Source organism: Ahaetulla prasina, chromosome 2 (assembly GCF_028640845.1).
Source record: "Ahaetulla prasina isolate Xishuangbanna chromosome 2, ASM2864084v1, whole genome shotgun sequence".
In the NCBI taxonomy this organism is placed as follows: domain Eukaryota; kingdom Metazoa; phylum Chordata; class Lepidosauria; order Squamata; family Colubridae; genus Ahaetulla; species Ahaetulla prasina.
Window position 1 is genome coordinate 31,550,561 of NC_080540.1, and position 22,342 is coordinate 31,572,902.

A 22,342-nucleotide genomic window follows, 5' to 3' on the forward strand; every position below is an offset into this window, starting at 1 on the left:
CTGGAGGGCCAGGGATAGGGGTTGTTCCTCTGCCCTGGTCCTATTAGACCTCTCAGCGGCTTTCGATACCATCGACCATGGTATCCTGCTGCGCCGGTTGGAGGGATTGGGAGTGGGAGGCACCATTTATCGGTGGTTCTCCTCCTATCTCTCCGGTTGCAGACGGTGTTGGCGGGGGGGCAGAGGTCGACCCCGCGGCGCCTCACTTGTGGGGTGCCGCAGGGGTCGATTCTCTCGCCCCTTCTGTTCAACATCTATATGAAGCCGCTGGGTGAGATCATCAGTGGCTTCGGTGTGAGGTACCAGCTGTACGCTGATGACACCCAGCTGTACTTTTCCACACCGGGCCACCCCAATGAAGCTATCGAAGTGCTGTCCCGGTGTTTGGAAGCCGTACGGGTCTGGATGGGGAGAAACAGGCTCAAGCTCAATCCCTCCAAGACGGAGTGGCTGTGGATGCCGGCATCCCGGTACAGTCAGCTGAGTCCGCGGCTGACTGTCGGGAGCGAGTCATTGGCCCCGATGGAGAGGGTGCGCAATTTGGGCGTTCTCCTGGATGAACGGCTGTCTTTTGAAGACCACTTGACAGCCGTCTCCAGGAGAGCTTTCCACCAGGTTCGCCTGGTGCGCCAGTTGCGCCCCTTTCTAGACCGGGATGCCTTGTGCACAGTCACTCACGCCCTTGTGACGTCTCGTCTGGACTACTGCAATGCTCTCTACATGGGGCTCCCCTTGAGGGGCATCCAGAGGCTACAGTTAGTCCAGAATGCAGCTGCGCGGGTGATAGAGGGAGCCCCTCGTGGCTCCCGAGTGACACCTATCCTGCGCAGGCTGCACTGGCTACCTGTGGCCTTCCGGGTGCGCTTCAAGGTGTTGGTGAACGTCTTTAAAGCGCTCCATGGCATAGGGCCGGGTTATTTACGGGACCGCCTGCTGCTACCGAATGCCTCTCACCGACCCGTGCGCTCTCACAGAGAGGGACTCCTCAGGGTGCCGTCGGCGCGACAGTGTCGTCTGGCGACACCCAGGGGAAGGGCCTTCTCTGTGGGGGCTCCCGCCCTCTGGAACGAACTCCCCCCAGGACTTCGCCAACTTCCGGACCTCCGAACCTTTCGCCGCGAGCTTAAAACTCACTTATTCATCTGCGCTGGACTGGGTTAGTTTTTTAAGTTTATGGGTTTTTAATGGGTTTTTATTTTTAAATTTTAATTGTGGCCAATTTAATAAGTTTTTTAATTGTATTTTAATTGTATTTATAGTGTATTGTGTATTTTTTACTTGGCTGTGAACCGCCCTGAGTCCTTCGGGAGAAGGGCGGTATACAAATTTAAATAATAAATAAAATAAAAATAAATAAATAGTTTGAAGAGGTTTCTCTGGATAGGGAGGTGATAATGGAAGAAAAAAGAGATTTAGCTACAATTAGTGATAGAAAGAATGTCGATAGAAAAAAAAAAGAAATTAATTTCTCTGCTCTTTTCTCCCTTTATTGTCCAGCTTGACCCAGAACTATTACTGATAATTGAGCTTCAAACCAATATCAGCCTCTCAAATTCTGAAATGTGCCCCCTCCAAATCCTTCCAAAAATCTTGCGTTAATACATTTTTAAAGCAACTAAAGAGTTTAATAGATGAGTATAATACATGATTAGAACAAAACCACACCATTGATATTTAATTAATTTTATTTAAATCAAATGTGGACTTCTTAGCCTTCACCACACTACAGAAGAACAAAATGTGGCCATAATGCTTGAAAACAAAATTGATCTGCATGTGACAATTCCCTCATATCATGAGGCCTTTGACTGAATAATGTTCAATGTTTCTGCACAGATACCAGCTGACTCAGGTCTCAATTCTACACTGAGGATGCAAATTTAATTATTTTTGGGGATCCCAGTTCTACACCATGGGTGCAATTCGATTATTTTTTTGATATTTTCCGTTTGGATTTAGGAAAGTAACATCTGTTAAACGTCATTACATCCCTCTGAGAGCTATGACAAACTGGGAGAATGATGACAGTTGGGGAACAGGAAGCTCATTTTTAAAAAAATAAAATAAAATGAACCTATATAACATCGGTTTCAAACTCCCCGCGTGACTTTGCCATTATGGGACACATTGGGACGGTTTCCCTATTCACGGAGCTGGAGTGGGTATCTCCTGCATGTGACACAACCAGCCCGTGAGCTTCCAATTTGACACTCCTATATAGTGTATATACCGATAAATTCAAAACAGTATAAATCATAATTATAATGACACATGTCCATTGTTTTTATTTTCATTACTAAATTCATCTCTCTACGGCTGTCAGGAGGGTGAACCACAGAAAAACCCTTTTCAGAGTTCACTCTGTAAATTGGAAATCCATACATAGAACCCATTAAATCAATAATTAGCATACATTCTCACCCAAATGTATCTTTTTTGGGGGGATTTTCCAGTCTATGAATCATATTATGGGAAATAGGACTATGGGGTGTGCTGAAGCCCTTTCCACACTCCAAGCATTTATATGGCTTCTCCCCTGTGTGTTGTGATCCGTCAGCAGCTGCGGAGCTGGCAGAAGAGTCAGACAGTGAGGAGACTGGGGAGGAACATGGGGTCTGAGGAAGGCCTGGATGAGGGCTCTGCTTCGGAGGCAGAGACAGCCGCAGGGCATGATGCACGGACTCCGGAGCCTCCAGAGTCGGATAGAAGAGAGGCAGAGAAACAGGAGGAGCCTGTTCCTAGTGCATGCATGCGCAGAGCTGCCAGAAGGCAAGAGCAGCTAAAGCAAAAGGGACGACTCAGGAGTAAGACCAGGAGATGATTGGCCCCTCCCATAAGGCTTAAAAGAGCAGCAAAGGCACTTGGGCTCTTTATAGGAAAGCAAGGTTGCTAACTCTGTTTCCAGTCAGCGTTTCGTGTTTCTGAACTTCGTAGGGTTGTTTCCAAGTAAGGCCTTTGGCAGGGTATCAAAGAAGATAAAGGTTTGTGATAATCCCGAAGGACTTCTTCCGAAGGACTGGTTTTGCAATTAATTTGGACTCAGCTGGGAATGAAGTAATTCTCAGCTGTTACAATAAAATAGGTTTGTTTGGGACTAATTGTGTCTTGTAATGACTAAGGAAGCCTAGGTCACAAAACTGTGTGGATACTATGATGGGATGTAAGTTCCTTGCTTGTTCTGAAGCTCCTTCCACACTCCATGCATTTATACGGCTTCTCCCCTGTGTGGATCCTTTGATGGGATGTTAGTTCCTTCCTTGTTCTGAAGCCCTTTCCACACTCCATGCATTTATATGGCTTCTCCTCTGTTTGGATCCTTTGATGGCATGTAAGATCACTGCTTGTTCTGAAATCCTTTCCACACTCCATGCATTTATAAGGCTTCTCCCCTGTGTGGATCCTTTGATGGCATATGAGATCACTGCTTCTTCTGAAGCCCTTTCCGCACTCCATGCATTTATATGGCTTCTCCACTGTGTGGATCCTTTGATGGGATGCAAGTTCGTTGCTTGTTCTGAAGCCCTTTCCACACTCCATGCATTTATATGGCTTCTCCCCTATATGGATCCTTTGATGGGATGTAACTTTATTGCTTGTCCTGAAATCCTTTCCATATTCCAGGCATTTATATGGCTTCTCCCCTGTATGGCTCCTTTGATGGCATGTAAGATCACTGCTTGTTCTGAAATCCTTTCCACACTCCATGCATTTATATGGCTTCTCCCTTGTATGGATCTTTTGATGGGATATAAGTTTACTGCTTCTTCTGAAGCTCTTTCCACATTCCATGCATTTATATGGCTTCTCCCCTGTGTGGATCCTTTGATGGCATGTAAGATCACTGCTTATTCTGAAGTCCTTTCCACACTCCATGCATTTATACGGCTTCTCCCCAGTGTGGATCCTTTGATGAGATGTAAGTTCATTGCTTGTTTTGAAGTCCTTTCCACACTCCACACATTTATATGGCTTCTCCCCTGTGTGGATCCTTTGATGGGATGTAAGTTTACTGCTTGTTCTGAAGCTCATTCCACACTCCATGCATTTATAAGGCTTCTCCCCTGTGTGGATCCTTTGATGGCATGTAAGGTAACTTCTAGTACTGAAGCCCTTTCCACACTCCATGCATTTATACGGCTTCTCCCCAGTGTGGATCCTTTGATGAGATGTAAGTTCATTGCTTGTTTTGAAGTCCTTTCCACACTCCATGCATTTATATGGCTTCTCCCCTGTGTGGCTCCTTTGATGGCATGTGAGATCACTGCTTCTTCTGAAGCCCTTTCCACACTCCATGCATTTATATGGCTTCTCCCCTGAGTGGATCCTTTGATGGCATGTGAGATCACTGCTTCTTCTGAAATCCTTTCCACACTCCATGCATTTATATGGCTTCACCCTTGTATGGATCTTTTGATGGGATGTAAGATAACTCCTTGTTCTGAAGCTCTTTCCACACTCAATGCATTTATATGGCTTCTCCCCTGTGTGGATCCTTTGATGGGATGTAAGTTTACTGTTTATCCAGAAACACTTTCCATATTCCATGCATTTATATGGCTTCTCCCTTGTATGGATCTTTTGATGGGATATAAGTTTACTGCTTCTTCTGAAGCTCTTTCCACATTCCATGCATTTATATGGCTTCTCCCCTGTGTGGATCCTTTGATGGCATGTAAGATCACTGCTTATTCTAAAGTCCTTTCCACACTCCATGCATTTATACGGCTTCTCCCCAGTGTGGATCCTTTGATGAGATGTAAGTTCATTGCTTGTTTTGAAGTCCTTTCCACACTCCACACATTTATATGGCTTTTCCCCTGTATGGATCCTTTGATGGGATGTAAGTTTACTGCTTGTTCTAAAGCTCATTCCACACTCCATGCATTTATATGGCTTCTCCCCTGTGTGGATCCTTTGATGGCATGTAAGGTAACTTCTTGTACTGAAGCCCTTTCCACACTCCATGCATTTATAAGGCTTCTCCCCCGTGTGGATCCTTTGATGGGATAAAAGTTCATTGCTTCTTCTGAAATCCTTTCCACACTCCATGCATTTATATGGCTTCACCCTTGTATGGATCTTTTGATGGGATGTAAGATAACTCCTTGTTCTGAAGCTCTTTCCACACTCTATGCATTTATATGGCTTCTCCCCTGTGTGGATCCTTTGATGGGATGTAAGTTTACTGTTTATCCAGAAACACTTTCCATATTCCATGCATTTATATGGCTTCTCCCTTGTGCATGTCCTTTTATTAACAGTCTTGTTTCCATGTTCATTGCATATTGTGGCTCCTCCTTTGGCTTGTGATGGACAGGGTCCATTTACATCTAATGTGTCTTTGAAGTGTCTTACACCTTTCCCAATATATTTCTTCTTTAGTTCTTCTCGTTGAACAATAAATTCCTGCATTTGAGCAACAACAGAAAAAGATGAGCTTCCCTTATTCCAGATTTTTGACAGGTTTCTCTCCTGCCTTTGGAATTCTGTTTGAATTGCAGGTTTCTTCATTACGTCTTCTTGTCCAAACACTTTGATTGATTCTCCAGATTCTTTATTGTCATTCTCATTATCAGCTTCAAAGGGAAAGAGAAATGAAAGTGAGAGACAGGTTAGGAAAAAAGATCACTCTGTTAGAAGTCATATTAATTGTGCTAAATTCTAATATATACTGCATATTTGTATCCTTATAATAGCATGATATAGAAATGATAATATCTCTATTGATGAGGCATAAAACCTTGAAAAAGACATCAAGTCAAAAAGCCTGAATGATATGGAAGCTTCTGGGCCAAAATAGTTGAAATCTGTGTGATGGAGTTTGACATTACGTCAAATTAAGGAATTACTTTGTCACTAAAATGTTTAAATACAAATACAAAAATAAATTGGATCAGATACATCTAAGCAGAATGACATAGACCTATTTCCTTCTTTGGAGCAGTAGAAAAACAGAACTTTTCCTTTTCCCTCTGAAGAGAAGAAATCTATTTAGAGATGTTTCCATAAGAAATACTAACTAATATCATTAAGTACAAAATGGTTTCCTGAACTCTCTGACTGGAGAGTAGGAAACTCTTACCAAGAGAGGCCACATTCTTATAATTCTCCAACATGACTTCCCAATGCAGAGCTTTTTGGTGAGGATCCAGCTGAGTCCACTCCTCCTCTGATAAATACACAGCCACTTCCTCAAAGGACACAAGACCCTCCTGAAAGGGAAAAAAAAGTACAAAACAGACTGAGGAGGCATTGCAGGATCTTTCCTATTATTTAGAAATTCCCAAAGCAAACACACTTACACTGAGGTAAGTGGCTATGCTTAGTAAGAATAGGTTTAGATGACAAAATGGACAGAACAAAAAAAATTTGACTAAAGAAATATTTTAGACAGGTTTTATCAACTTGAATGATTTTGTAGGACTTTCAGTGCCATTCAGGTTAAATAAGCCAGTTTCCAGTTTATTAGTTTTATTTAATAACTAAAAAAGTATTGGACTGCACCAAAATGGACAAAATGACTCTTGAATTGAAAGGATTGATGGATTCGGATGGATTCGGATTTTTACGTAATATGGGAGAAATGGTGCAATTAGATCGAAAATAGAAGAAAAAAAAGGGGGATAGAACTCTAAATAGAATGTAAAATTAGTATAAATGTATAGAACATAGGTGAATGTTAATAGGAGGATATAAAAATGGTCACAGTCATGTGTAAGCGGTGAATAAGAATTGTTTAACTTTAAAAATTTAATTAAGAAATAAAATAAAATAAAATAAGCCAATTTCCTCCTGGATCAATTGATCTACCAAACATCCAGCCAGCCAGCCAACCATCATCAAAATACTCTTCCTCATGGATCTATTAATCCATCCACAATCAAAAGGCCCTCAGTGTCTTGAGAGAATCAACTGGCAGGTGGGCCTTGGAAAACCCACCAATAAGTGATCCTAACCCTTCAGAAGTGTGTCTGTAGGCAAAGGGATTCTTTCTAGTGTTTTATGAAATGACTTACGTTGTCCTAAGAAGGAGCAATCCTGCTCATCCTCAACACCTTCATGAAAGTGCTGGGAGAACTCAACCAAGGATCTGTGTGGTGTGCCATCAAAATCCAGAGACTCTGCCCCTCCTCAGATTGCAAGGAAACTGCTGGTATTGTGAGCCACTGACTGGCATGTAAATAATAAAATGGAGAACGTTTTCTGAGGAAAACATTTCATAGCCTTTGCAAAGCTGGATTGTTTGGCCTCCAAATCCAGGCACAAATCAGGGCATTAATATTTACTTTGCAAGGGAAATTTATATTCTCTTTCAGAACAATTTTTACTTGGAGACATTTCTATATAACCACTGTCCTGGGATTTAAACTTAGCTATTAACCACATCCTTTTCTTATCAATGATGGTAAACATCCTTTCCAAAAATGGTAATTTGCCAGTTTCAATATTTAAATATTTTTGAGGATCCTTGCACAAATCCAACTCAAAGAATTACATTAAAAAGAGGGCACCATGAAAAATTCTGTAAAACATTTTTTATTGAAAAGCATGGAGAATATTCCCAGAAAATACGACCTACCCCAATAATAAGAGATTCCCGCCTCTCCACACAGTTCCCAGGAAGAGAGAGGGGGAGAAAGAGAGAGGGAGGAAGGGAGGGAGGGAGGGAGAGAGAGAGGAGGAGAGAGAGAGGACGGTGTGCTCCTCATCCTTAGGTGCTGGATGGAGGGCTAGGCTGGGCTGAAGCAAAGGAGAAATGAATGGGGGGAGAAGCCAGCCTCCGTCTGCTGCCGGTGTCCCTCCCCTCCAGCAGTCCCAGTTGCTGTGAGTGGTGAGTGCATCAAAAATAAAAAGTGGACTTGCGAGCTTCCCCTTGCACTGCACAGCTGTTGTTCCCTGTGCTCAGTTTTGTACAGCAACGATGAGAGACTGCAGGATTTATTTATTTTTTTATTTCCCTTCCGAAACATGCAGGGACAGCACTGGCAGCAGGCGGAGAAAGAGGCATGGGGCTGCCCACTTCGTGTCCAGCAATCGCTGCAAGCACATTTCAGGCAGCTGCTGTAAGCTGAATCCTGCTTTTCCTCTTTGATGCACTCACCATTCCCTTGCAGCAACTGGCATGAGTGACTGCCATTGTTGCTGTTGGCTTCACGGGAGCTCTTTGCCCTCCTGGCAGCGCTGCTCTTGGCCACCCTGCTGGGCTGCTCTTGCCTGGCCTAGGGCGAGTCGGCCGAGATCTATGACCTCCGGAGCACCCTCCCACCACCGCCCTGCCAGAGCCCCTTTGCCAGCGGCTACTGCTGGAGCCATGCTGCCTTACCCACTACCTTTGGCCTGCTGAGCGCCTTCCTGCAGGTCTACTGCAGGCACCGGGCTATGAGTTGACCCTGGCACTATTTGGGCCCTGGCCCTAGTGGGTGCTACCTCTCATGCTGGCTGTGCAGGGCAGTGTGGCCGTAATTAGCAAAAGAATAAAAAGAATCTTCAACCAAAAGCAGAGGGAAAAATGGGAGAAGACACTACATGTAGTTCTTGATTAACAACAGTTTTTAGTTTTTAGTGATTGTTCAAAGTTACACAGCAGTGAAAAAATGACATCCCCATTTTTCACACTTACGACTACTACCTGTGCTATCTACATCCTCTGATTTCCTGAGGGAAATGGAAAATATAAATCTAGTAGATGAATGTTCTTCTCTTACCTGGGTTGGAGGTTCAATCCTGGTTTCTGTTTCCCCAAAACGAAGAGTCAACTTCCTTCTATTCTCCCCTGTGTGGGAGACAGAATTTCAAAAAGCATAATTAGTAAAATGGGAGGAGGAATGCTATACAGGAGAAGACCCAGAGAAGGTGAGAAAGTTAGGATTTATCAGAGGAGAAGAAGGACCTTATATTACCTCCTGAGGTGTCCTGAATTGGATCTTCCTGAGGGATCCCCCTGAAAGACAGTTCTTGAGGGAGATTTGACGGATGCCTCTTTCTCTCGGGATCTCTGATCTCCGTTGTGAAGGACTTGAAATAGGAGAAACGAATTAATGGACATCACAAATCATGAAATGGTTTCTTTTCCAGTGAACGCCACTGCAAATCACTCGGCATCTATCAATTAGGCTGGGAAGGAAGAAAGAAATGGCTGTGCAAAATCCTTCTAGAATGGATAAGGGATATACAAAGATTAGTGAAGCATCTCCACATAGTATGAATGCCAGGAAAGTCTGGTAAGAAGACATCAAAATTTGAATTCATTGATCCAAAGGCAAAGATTTTTGTGTATAATATAATGCCTGAACAAGGATAAGATGTGGCTGAAGAGTTTAAAATTTGTCTTAAATTATAATTTAAACTAAACCTTCTATAAAATGATGTATCCCTCTACTTAATACTGATAAACTACCAAAGATATATAAAGAAATTTCAAATAAATGTTTGAAATTTAAATGTAAAAAAGGAACTTTTTACCATCTCTCCTTCACTTGTGACAAGTGACAAAGGAATACTGGGGCAAGATTTTTATTTTACTGCAGAAGATTCTCAAAGTGGGTATGAAAATCAAACCAGAGACTTTTCTTTTAGGTTTAACAATCTTGAATTTTGCTGTTATATATGTTGAGAGCAGCAAGAACACTGCATGCGTAAAAGCGGAAAGATACTTTAATTGCCAAATGGAAAAGTGGTTGGACAAACTGATGGAACAAGCAGAGATGGAAAAATAAACTGCTTTAGTTAAAGAGAAGATCAAACCCAACCTTATTTCTACTTTGGAATCACTGCTGGATTTTGTTCTTGAGATGGAAAAAAATGAAGCTTTGATTGAGGTTTGCTTTTTATGTAGGTTTTTGTTACAGAATTTGTTAGTACATATTAAATAAGTAAAAGTAAAACATTGAACCTTTAATTTTATCATTTTATGTGACTCCACTTAAAAAAAAGTCAATGATTTTCTTTCCCTTTTCCCTGTTTCCTCTACATTTCTTTCCCTTCCCTTCCAACACCGCATTTCCTACTATTTTCATTTTTTTGTATTTTATATCTTGATAAGCTTAATAAAACTATGAAAAGGATTCAAAATGTGAACTTATTGTTTATTATATTCATCTTTTTCTGGAGTCCCAAGAGGAAGTCCTCTCACCTGCAACTCAACCTGCTCCTTCTTCTCCTCCGCCTGGCTCAGGAGGAAGCCTTCTGCCAGGGCCACCGCCTGGGAGCTGGTCTCTGCTCCACACTCCCGCACCCAGCTCTCCATCTGCAGGGGCAGAAGACCCAGGAACTGCTCCAGAACAACCAGGTCCAGCATCTGCGCTTTTGTGTGCTTGTCTGGTCTCAACCATCGACTACAAAAGTAGTGGAGTCGGCTGCAAAGTCCTCGGGGACCCTCATCCTCCTGATATTGGACGTTCCTGAAATTCCAAGCCTGAACTTGTGAAACGATGGTTCCTTCTTCCAGCATCTTCTGCCCAGTTCTTGCCAACATCTCCCCGTGGATTCCAGACTGAGCACCGGAAGGGCCTTTTCCAGTTCCCCCACTTGCTAAAGGAAGGCTTGCCATTCTTTCTCTGTCCTATAACACAATTCTAAATTAGTGCAAGGAAAGTTGTGTATCTCCAAATGCTTTTTCATTTCTTGGAAGAAATATCCATCTGGTTCAGTTCCAATACAGGAGGAAGGCACTGGAAATAAAATGGAGGCTGGAGGCCGATTGGAAAGAAAGGTTCCCTTTATTGTTGAACCAGAACCATCAACCACATGTGATTCTGGGACAGCTGACAAAATGGAGTTTAGAGTGGGTGGATTTTATACCTTCTGGATTCCTATGAGGTCATGGTTGGTTCTATAGGCAAAAGGGGAAATGCAAATCCTAGGTGTTTGTCTGAGATAATTTGGTCAACCTTTGGCTTAATTGTGTTGCTTATCTGATGTTTCTGCCTGACCCAATCTTTCTGAATGGATTACCAAATCTGCACTTCGAAAAGCTGGCCTCCTCAGGTTCTGCTTGGGTCAGGGAGACTGAGGATGGTTTCTGCCTCCATTAAGATCATGTTTCTCCATTTGTCCCTTAGGGGAAATAAAATATTATGCTTCTTTTTAATATTCCCCAAATATTTCATTCTTCCAGGGGGTGGGCCTTCCCACACATTCATAGCAATGTTCACTTAGCCATAGGAATACCTAAAGTCCTCTTAGCCATAGAAATAACGTTGTCTCTAAAGAAGATGAACAAATGAACGCTATTTTGTGTTTCTCTGATAGAAAAGAGAATATATTCAAATAACCAGAAAATAGTGGGTTGGACCATTCATCAACACTCATCCCCACATACTGTAGAAGAAGTTATTTTCTGAGCTGGTAAAGTGATGATTTCCCTCAAGAAAATTCACTGTATTTGGCATTTTGGATCATTTCAATTTCTTTTTACTCACAAGGAGAGACTTGCTTTCTAAAAGTGTAGATCAAGGCATGAAACTCCATTTCACATAAATTGAAATGCCAGTCAATTGACCCTGGTTTAGGATGCTGGGTTACTAATTCCCTAAGGCAAATTGAACTGCAGGGCATCCAAACCCAGTTTAGTGTCATCCAGCACACAGTGAGAATGTAGGCATCATCTTTTGCCTCCCTTCCTTGCAAATATATTTCTTATTTCCTTCTTGAGATTTCCCATGCAAGCTCTCCCCCTACACAGGAGCTTTCACCAGGAAATGGGGTGTGAATGACTCCTCAAGTTCCCCCCCCCCACTTTCATTCCTGAGGATCTCGATTTATTCCCGAGGGCAGCGTGCGTGGTCTCTGCTTTCCCCCAAGTGCCTCTTACAATCAGGGGAAAGGGAGGGTAGGGGAATATGGGATCTCCCACTCCTGATACTCAAAAAAACTGAACTTGGATGAGGACTAGGCATGTGTCTCTTGCCCTTTTTTAGAGCGAGAACTCTCTGTCTCCCTTTTTACGAGAAAACATATATACACAGACACCTACCTTTTCTACCTTTGGATTCTGTTTTCCGCCTTTGTAAACTCCTGCAAAGCTCAAAGAGTTAAAGTGAGAGAGAGTCCAGTATCCTAGAAAGGCAAAAACTGAATGATGTCACTGCCTTCCCAACTTGTAAGGCCCAAAGCCGAAGTGCCCCCCCTGGTGGATTTTCTGTGCTCATGCAAAGAGTGCAGAAATGGTGCATTTCCCATGGGGGGCCAGGAGGGGGCTCCTTGATTGGGAAGCTTTTGGTAATGTTAGTAAATCGTACTGTATGTAAAGTACTGGTATTAGGAAAATAAAATTCCAAACAAGAATCTCATTGAAATCTGTTGCTGGGGGAGAAAGTGAAGGAGCATAGTGATCCAACTAATATTTGGTGTTTGCTTCTGATATTTTTTATTTTTTTATTTTATTTTATTTGTCATAACAGCATACATAAGCATAAGCATGAAGCAACAGTAGGACAGGAACAGTAGGCACGTTTATGCTCTTATGCACACATCTTATAGACCTCTTAGGAAAGGGGTGATGTCAATAGTAGACAGTTTTTGGTTGAAGCTTTGGGGACTTTGAGAAGAGGCCACAGAGTCAGGTAGTGTATTCCAAGCATTAACAACTCTGTTACTGAAGTCATATTTTCTGCAATCAAGATTGGAGTGGTTAATATTAAGCGTAAATCTATTGTTTGCTTTTGTATTGTTGTGATTGAAGCTGAAGTAGTCTTCAACAGGAAGGAGATTGCAATAGATGATTATATGAGTTAAACATAGGTCCTGTTGAAGGCGGCGGAATTAGATTTCTAAACCCAGGATTTCAAGTCTGGTGGCATAAGGTATTTTGTTGTATTCAGAGGAGTGGAGAACTCTTCTTTAAAATATTTCTGGACACGTTCAATTGTATTGATATCTGAAATGTGGTATAGGTTCCAGATAGGCGAGCTGTATTCAAGAATTGATCTAGCAAATGTTTTGTAAACTCTGGTTAGTAGTATAGTGTTTCTGGAGAAGAAGCTACGTAAGATTAGATTTACAACTCTTAATGCATTTTTTGCGATGTAGTTGCAGTGGGCTTTGGCCACTTAGGTCATTGGATATGAAGACTCCAAGGTCTTTGGCAGGGTGGGGGTCATCTGTAAGATAATGTCCGTCAAGTTTGTATTTAGTGTTTAGATTCTTTTTTCCAATGTGTAAGACAGAGCATTTGCTGGTTGAGATTTGGAGTTGCCAGGTTTTAGACCATTCTGACACAAAGTCAAGGTCTTTTTGAAGGGTAGCTGTATTGTTGGTAGTGTTAAATAGTTTGACATCGTCAGCAAAGAGAACACAATTACTTTTAATATGGTCGCAGAGATCATTAATGTATAATATGAAGAGTGTTGGTCCAAGAACACTGCCTTGGGGAACGCCACTATTGACAGGAACAGGATTTGATAGGGCACTGCCTATTTTGGCCACTTGTTCTCTGTTTGACCGAAACACTGTTATCCAATTGTGGAGGGGTCCGGAGATACAGTAGGATTTTAGTTTGAGGAGAGGTTTGTCGTGTACCACAGAGTCAAAAGCTTTACAGAATCTAGAAATCATTTATTAGGAATTAAGTTTTGTTATTGGTTTCTGCTCATATTGTTGTATACTGTCAGAAATTAGTTGTTGGGAACTAATTCTAGCTTAGTAAATTGTAACCTTAATACTGGTTGGCATTAGTGCAAAGTTTGTATCTTGCTTCTGAGTTTTACTTCTGTTCCTGGCTTCAAAGCTAGGCCCGTCCTTGAAAATATAGAAGAAACTGTTAGCCAGGAATATCAGGCCCCATAGATAAAGGAACCAGAGTAGGGAGTTTTTCTGTCTCATAAATTCTGAATCCTGAAAGCATTCTGTTAAGTTCGGGAAGTAACGAGGCTGGAGACCAGGGTAGTGACAACAGTTCTTTAATATAGGGTGAACCCAGCAAAGCGGCTGGGGAAAAACCTCTCCTTTTATACATTTTACCAGGCGGCTTCAACCAATCAGCAACGTGCTTGTTTCCCGCCAAAACCATTTAAAGATACATAACACTCCTCCCCTCCCAGAAAACACTTTACCTATATTTACATAATATTTACATGTTATTTTTCGACGTAGTCCCGTAAATAACTTGGGCGTCTCCTGATTCTCTCGGACCTGCGCGGTTCAGTCCTTGGGAGTGGGTTGAGCTGGTCGGAGGGGCTGTTTGCTCCTCCCAGCTCTTTCTCTAGGCCAACCGGCCCTGGATTACTTGCAGACTCTTTTTTTTGGCCATCCGGCCTTGGATTAATTGCAGAGTCGTCCCTGCTGTTTTCCAAGGGAACCTGATGGCGTCGCTGGACCTCCGGGGATTCAGATAAGTTTTGCGCCTCTCCCGGGTCAAAATCAGCTGTGGGTTCAAATAATGTGTGGTCAGAGTCTGTTTCAATTATCTCGGGTTGTTCGGCTATTCGTTTTCTTATTTGATCTATGTGGCGCCTCCATACTCGGTTGTCTTTTAATTCAACTAAGTATGACTTTGGACCGGTTGTTTTTATGATGTGCCCTGCTAGCCAATTTGGGCCGTCCCCATAGTTGCGTGCCCACACTCGGTCGCCTATTTCCATTCCTCTGGTTTTTTCCAAGTTCCCCTTGGTAACCCTCTGGTGTGTACTGGGGATTTAATCGGTCTAGTGGGCACCGGAGCTTCCGTCCCATCAATAATTCGGCTGGGCTTCTGCCTGTTGCGGTGCTGGGGGTTCTATGCTGGACGGCCAGAAAGAAATCTATCTTTGCTTGCCAGTCGCCTGGCTGGAGTCTGGACAATGCCTCCTTAGCGCTCCGGACGGACCGTTCTGCAAGGCCATTCGACGCAGGGTGGAAGGGCGCAGAGAGGGCATGTCGGATGCCCTCTTCTGCCAGGTATTCCTCAAACTGGGTTGCCGTGAATTGCGGGCCGTTATCGGATACTAGCGTGTCGGGCAACCCGTGGGTGGCAAATAGGTGCCGCAGGGCTGCGATTACCGCCTCGGCTGTCATGGATCTCATGAGGATGATTTCCATCCATTTAGAGAAAGCGTCGACTACCACTAAAAAGGTTTGGCCGTGGAACGGGCCGGCAAAATCGATGTGGATTCTTGACCAGGGCCCTTGGGGTTTTTCCCATTCCCTAACCGGGGCCGTTGGGGGTAGTGGCCTGGATTCCTGGCATGCCAGGCATTTCCCTACCTTCTCAGCAATTTCAGAGTCCATTAAGGGCCACCAAACATAGCTTCTTGCTAGCCCCTTCATTCTTACAATCCCTGGGTGACCTCCGTGGAGAAGGCCCAATACCTTTTCCCTCAATTTCTCTGGGATTACCACTCGATCGCCCCGTAGCAGACACCCCCCTTGAGCCGAGAGTTCTCCCCGCTTCTTCACAAATTCCTTAAAACGCTCGCCCGGCGCAGCGGGCCACCCTCTTTGCACCCAACCCAGTACAGTTCTTAAGGTAACGTCCCGGTAAGATGCCCTAGCCACCTCCTTAGATGTGACTGGGCCAGAGTCCAGAGAGTCAATCAATAGTACAGGTGTCCCTGGAGTGGGGTCCTCGATTGCCCCTGGCAGTGGGCATCTGCTTAATGCGTCCGCATGCCCCAGGTCTTTTCCTGGTCGATGCTGCAGCTTGTAGGAGTAAGCAGCCATAAAGATAGTCCATCTGGTCAATCGGGGTGAAAGTGCCACCGGCGTTGGGCGGTCGCCAGCCAATAATCCTAACAGAGGTCTATGATCTGTAACAATTTCAAAGTCTCTGCCAAACACGTACTCGTGAAACTTCTTTACCCCTGACACTATTGCTAGGGCTTCTTTATCCAACTGACTATAGTTCCTCTCTGTTGAGGACATTGTTCTAGAATAGAATGCTATTGGGGCTTCTGTGCCATTCGGGAGCCTGTGGCTGAGCACAGCCCCCACTCCGTAAGGGGAAGCGTCACATACTAAGACCAAAGGCAGTTTGCTGTGGTACTGAATTAACAAACTCTCACTCGAGAGTAGGTTTTTTACTGCTTCGAAAGCCCTGGCTTCAGGGTTCCCCCAGGACCAAACAGCCTTCTTTCCCAGCAACTTATGTAGCGGCTCGGCAACGGTTGCCTTGTTTTTTAAAAAAACCGCGTAAAAGTTCACTAGCCCCAGGAAAGCCTGTAGCTCTGTTTTGTTTTTTGGCGCTGGAGCCTTTCTTATTGCCTTGACCTTGCTCTCAGTGGGGTGAATTCCCTCTTTGTCTATTCTGTAGCCCAAGAATTCTACGGATTTTACCCCTATTTGGCATTTGTTCACTTTAAGCTTTAGACCGGCTGACCGGAAAATGCCCAAAACTTTTCTCAGTCGCTCCCCCAGTTCCTCTAAATTTTCTGCCGACACCAACACATCATCAAAGTAGGGAACTACCCCGGGGAGCCCTTGCAGAAGTCGCTCCATTAAATTTTGAAATAGACCTGGTGCCACACTCACCCCAAACTGCAACCGGGTGCACTTGAAAGCCCCCCTATGCGTCACGATCGTTTGGGCTTCGGCTGTGGCTGCGTCTACGGGTAGCTGTTGATAAGCTTGTGCCAAGTCTAATTTTGCAAAAACTTTCCCTTGTCCCAACGAGTGCAGCAGGTGTTGCACCACGGGAACTGGGTAAGCGCTCTTTTGTAAGGCTTTGTTTAACGTCGCCTTGTAATCAGCGCAGATTCTTACTGACCCATCTTGTTTTACCGGGGTGACGATTGGCGTCTCCCATTTGGCATGGTCGACTGGTACCAGTATCCCCTGCCTTATTAACTTGTCTATCTCCCTATCAATCTTGGGCTTAAGGGCAAAAGGTACCCTCCTTGCTTTTATCCGGATAGGGGCTACCTGGGGGTCTAGATTGAAGGAAATAGGGGTCCCCTTGTACCTGCCCAGGCAGTCCTCGAACACATCTTCGAATTCACTCATGAGTGCATCTTTAAGGTTAACGTCACTTCTGTAGATGCCAGTCACTCCCATGCCCAATGCCCGGAACCAGTCTAGACCCAACAAACTGGGCAGGGTCCCTTCGACGATCGTGATGGGCAGGGTCTTCTTGTGTGGTCCGTACTCGACTCGGACAGAGGTGGTCCCTCGAACAGGGATGCGATTCCCTTGGTAGTCGTGGACTCGTAGCCGTTGTGTTTGCAGGTGGCGTTTTGCGACTGATGGCAAAACTTTCGCAAAAGTGTCCCAGGACATGATTGTGATCGCTGACCCGGTGTCCACTTCTAGTCGGCACGGCACTCCTTCTATTTTGGGTTTGGTGAAAATTTTCTTCTCCACTCTGGTTTCGGCGCGGCCGATTATCACGGTCGTTCGATTCAAATTCGCGCCTTTTTGTCTTGAGCCAATCACGGGTCGCCTTGCCAATCCCGCGCTCTGATTGGCTGGTTTGAATTTTCGGCGGGAAGGTTGGGGTGCTCGACAGACTTGAGCCAGGTGCCCCTTCTTCTCGCACCGCCGACATGTAGCGTCTTTGAATTTGCATTGTTGACGCGGGTGTTGTCCTCCGCAGCTTCCGCATTCCTCCCGGTCTTCTTTGCCACGTTTCTCGGTACGACAAACCCCTTCCTCATCCTCGCCGTCTGATTCGGTTTGGACCTCTTCGTGGTGCACCGGGGTTGGTTTTGTGCTCGCCTTCGGTGTGAGTGGCTTTTGCAGGGTCTCCGCTGCTTGGGTGGACATTTCATGCGCTCTGGCTTTGTCCAGAGCGTTTGCCAGCGTTAGATTGCTTTTTGATAGCAGTCGCCTCCGCAAACGCATGTCTCTGACCCCACGGATTAGTTGCTCTAGCAGCGCCTCATCCAGGTCTCGGTACCCACAGTCTTTGGAGGCTCTCCGGAGGGCGGCCATGTAGTCGCTGAGGGATTCGCCCTCCAGCTGTCTGCGCTCTCCAAATTCAAAACGCCGCACGTATTTGGACGGCGTTGGCGCGAAATGGTTTTTTAGCAGGGTTTGCAGAGTTTGCCACGATACCGATTGTACCGGCGTTGGCTCTGCCAGGGCTTCCGCGATGTCGATGACCTCGGGACCGCAGTGACTCACGAAGTATGCCCTTTTGCGGTTGTCTGGAACTCCTTGCAGTTCGTTTGCTTCTAGGAAGCTTTCGAAACGGGTCATGTACGTTCCCCATTTCTCTCTGGCTGGGTCAAACGGCGCGGGCGGAGTGTAACTGGCCATCTCCGCATTTCTGCCCTGGGCTTGCTGGGTTCGGTTCTTCCGTGCTTCAGCTCAGTTCTGGTGCTCCTTAGCCTCGGAATCCCATCCTCGTCGCCAGTGTTAAGTTCGGGAAGTAACGAGGCTGGAGACCAGGGTAGTGACAACAGTTCTTTAATATAGGGTGAACCCAGCAAAGCGGCTGGGGAAAAACCTCTCCTTTTATACATTTTACCAGGCGGCTTCAACCAATCAGCAACGTGCTTGTTTCCCGCCAAAACCATTTAAAGATACATAACACATTCTGCTGAATAAACAACTTGGCCAGGGAGGAAAACAGCCCCTACACAAGGCTATAGGAATGCTCCATACTGTATATAAGGTGGACAGGGGCTTGCCCACCTTATCTATGGAGAACACTTTAAAGCAGGGGTCCTCAACCTTTCGGACCTCAGGGACCACTAAATTCATAGTTTTAAATCCCATGGACCACTAATACGATCTGCATAATGACCAGCTGGATGGGCGTGGCTAGGTGGTCATGTGACCGGGTGGGGGTGGCCAAATCAATGTCACTCACATCGAGGGGTGCCTCACTGGCTTTTACTCACTCCTACCCTGCCAGCCACTCCTCACCTCCCTACCCAGGCTCCTTAGGGCCCCAACAGGAGGCAGCTGTTCGAGCTAAGCAGCCACCATGAGAAAGAGTTGGCAACCAGCTGGCTCAGTTCAAGTTGGATCTGACTGAGAAGGAGGCTCAGCAGAAGCACCTCAATCAGGACTATGAGCATAGGCTTTTCAAGCAGAGGGAAGACCTGCGGGAGTGCAAGGCCAGGTACCGGCGCTTGGAGGCTCAGCGGGCTGCGATGGTCAGTCAGTTCCAGGCCATGAGGCAGTCCTACTGGAACAAGTCCCTCTGGCTCTTTGCCACCAGCGGCACTTCCCTCCAGTCTTAGCCCAAAGCCCTGCACTAAGAGGCTGAAACAGACCCCAAGTTAGAATTTCTGCCCCCCTCCATCCCACACAAAAAGACCCCGAAGGGGGAGACTCTCTGCAGTAACACAAACATTAATTGCACAAATCTGGCCCAGGGGGCGTAGTTTGAGGATCCGTGATTTAGTGAAATATTAAAAAATGCAAATAATTTTTCTGCGGACCACCAAAATTTGCTCATGGACCACTAGTGGTCCACGGATCACCAGTTGGTGACCGCTGCTTTAAAGATCACATTGGTAATGAACCTTTGTCTCTGATTAGGTAAACTTTGTTTCTAATGAGGCACAATGTATATAATACTCTGAGCCACTCTCGCAGGGGTGTGGCTATTCCTTACATGCATTATGTCTCTATGTTTGGGATACAGTTATGTCACCCAAACTTTTTACTTTGGCCATAAATAAAAAGCTGATATTTTTTGCAAGCCTTGTCTTGAGTCTCACTCTTTTTGGCATCTCAGTGATTTAGGGAAACTTTTGGGACCTTACAAAAGGAATAAGTCAAACGAAACAAGAAGGAAAAATGAAAGCTTTTGGCGATGTTATACTGTAGTAAATAGCATTGTATTTAAAGTCCTGGTATTAGGAAAAAAAATTCCCTAACAAGAATCTCATTTAAATCTGTTGGTGAGGAAGAAAGGAATAAGTGAACCGAAATAAGAAGGAAAAATGAAAGGTGACTATTCATCTAGCCAGGGGAATACAAGAACAAGCCATTAAGCCATCAACAACCATTCAACAACACTCATCCCCATAGAAGGAGTTTTCTGAGATGGTAAATTGATGACTTCCACCTAGAATATTCAGTCAGTGTATTTGGCATTTAACAAATTATGAAAATTCTCTGTGGGGGCAGTGACGCTCTGGAATGAACTTCCCCCTGGCCTGCGTCAAGTGCCTGATCTTCGGACCTTCCGTCGTGAGCTTAAAACATATTTATTCATTCAAGCGGGACTGGCATAATAGCGTTAAATTTTAATTGGGTTTTCTTAATATTTTAAAATTTAAAATTTAAATTTTTAACTATCAGCCTTATAATTTGCTATGTTTTAAATGTTGTTTTATTTGTATATATTCTGTTTTTATTTTGGCTGTACACCGCCCTGAGTCCTTCGGGAGAAGGGCGATATAAAAATTTAATAAATAAATTGCAGCGTATGAGGCTAGAGAATCATTGCCTATTGGCTTATAAATGAGTGGCCATCATTGGCCAACAGGTGATAGCTGCTATATAAGTAGCAGCTGTGAGTGAAGTTGGTTTGTTCGGGAACATTGCCCTATTTTTATTCGCTGTTAGCTTGTTGTTAATAAAGGATTATTGCTAACCGTCAAGCCTCCATTCCCTTCTTCATTCTTTGAATGAAACACTGGCGACGAGGAGGTGGGATTCCTGAGGCGACGGTTGAGTACTGGTTACGGTAGGGGAGTTTATTTATCCTCTATTCTTGTCAATCCACATTGCTCCATGGCGGCTAAGATAGCTTTCGCTCCATATGACCCGGCCTACGAGACGTGGGATGCGTATGTTGAGCGTTTTGACTGTTATCTCCTAGCCAACGATTTCACCGAGCTCTCAGGAGATAGGAAAGGCGCCCATTTCCTGAATGGCTGTGGCCCACAAATATTTGCAACAGCCAGAGCTCTGTTGGCTCCTCAATCGATTTCTGCAGTGCCTTGGGCCACCTTGATGGGCACATTGCGAGCTCATTATGCGCCAGCTCCTTCGCGCATTTCCAGACGGTTTACCTTTCGCCAGAGGGTTCAAATGGATGGGGAGACGGGGAGTCCATCAATATGGCTTCTCTCCAGACCGCTGCTATAGAGTGTGAGTTCCCTAACTTGGATGACTCCCTTCTTGAGCAGCTGGTGTGTGGCGTGAGGAGTTTGAGATTGCAACGCCGTCTTTTATCTAGAACGGACATTACCCTCCAGTCTGCCTTGGATGAGGCACGTGCCTATGAAATGTCAGAGAAGTCATCGGCGGAGATGCATAGGGTTCCGGCCACGCATACGGTGGCCCACTCTGCTTCCATTCACCATGATGATGTTCTCTCCGAGGAATTCGAGGGTGAGGAAGACGAGGTGGGTCGCCTCCGAGTAGCCCCGGGTGCCAAGCGGCCAACAGAGCGGAAACCACAGACGGTGCCTTGCCTGGGATGCAGAGAGAATCACCCTCACTCGTTGTGTCGTTTCAAAACTGCAGTTTGCCGCAAATGTGGCAAACGGGGACATCTGGCTAGGGTTTGTCGTTCTACCCCACTGGACAATATTCCATCAGGTCCTCGTCCGGCTAGACGGTTCCAGAGAGGTCCTCCTGTGTCCCAAGATGATTGCTTCACCGTGAACCGAGGAAACACCAACCCTGCAGTGTCGATCAGCCAGGCTTCGACGGGCTCCAACAAGAAAATTTTTCTTACTATCAAGTTGGAGGGGGTGCCCTGTAAAATGGAGGTGGACACAGGCTCTTCTAAATCTATTATTGCCTGGAACACCTTACAGAAGATAGCTCCAAGCTTCACTGAAAGTCGGTTGACTGCCTGTACCACCAGACTGAAGGACTATCAGGGGAACGATATTCCCATTCTTGGAGGTGCCCGCCTTCGGGTGGAGAAAGGTGTTTTCTCCGGTCGCCTCCCATTGCTTGTAGTTAAGGGTGACCTACCCAGCTTATTGGGGTTGGATTGGTTCTCAGCATTGGGACTTAACATCACAGGCATTCATTCTACCACCACAGATGGGTTCGAGGCCCTGATGTCTGAGTTTGCTGAGGTATTTGCTGATTCCCTGGGTCAATATAAGGGCAACCCTATATCTCTAAACCTTGATCCCCAGGTGTCTCCTATTAGGCTTAAGCCTCGACGGGTGCCTTTTGCGCTGCGTCCAAAGGTGGACAAGGAACTGGATAAGTTGATTGCACAAGGGGTGCTGGAGCCCACCGACCACTCTAAGTGGGAGACTCCTGTTGTCACCCCCATTAAGCCGGATAGTTCGGTACGCATCTGTGGTGATTTTAAATGCACATTGAACCGTGCTTTGCAGGCACACCCTTATCCAGTTCCTGTAGTCCAACACCTTCTCCACTCTTTGGGCCAGGGGTCTATCTTTGCTAAGTTAGATATGGCACAAGCTTATCAGCAGCTTCCTGTGGATGATGCCACGGCGGCTGCACAAACCATTGTCACTCACAGGGGCGCTTTTAAATG

General features: G+C 45.2%; 1 protein-coding gene across 6 annotated transcripts in view; it reads right to left on the reverse strand.

The window, feature by feature from the left end:
• Positions 1-1,696: 1,696 nt before the first annotated feature.
• LOC131191910 (zinc finger protein OZF-like) overlaps positions 1,697-22,342 on the reverse strand; it is a 136,961-nt gene continuing 116,315 nt past the window's right edge. For 2 of the 6 annotated variants that reach the window (XM_058170525.1, XM_058170526.1), the window contains exons 5-8: positions 8,901-9,015; positions 8,706-8,773; positions 6,083-6,212; positions 1,698-5,576 (exon numbers count right to left, since the gene is read on the reverse strand). In XM_058170525.1, coding sequence (XP_058026508.1) covers positions 3,130-5,576; positions 6,083-6,212; positions 8,706-8,773; positions 8,901-9,015 — 2,760 coding nt within the window. In that variant the 3' untranslated portion in view covers positions 1,698-3,129. The other 4 variants (XM_058170529.1, XM_058170528.1, XM_058170533.1 and 1 more) reach the window with 4 other exon arrangements.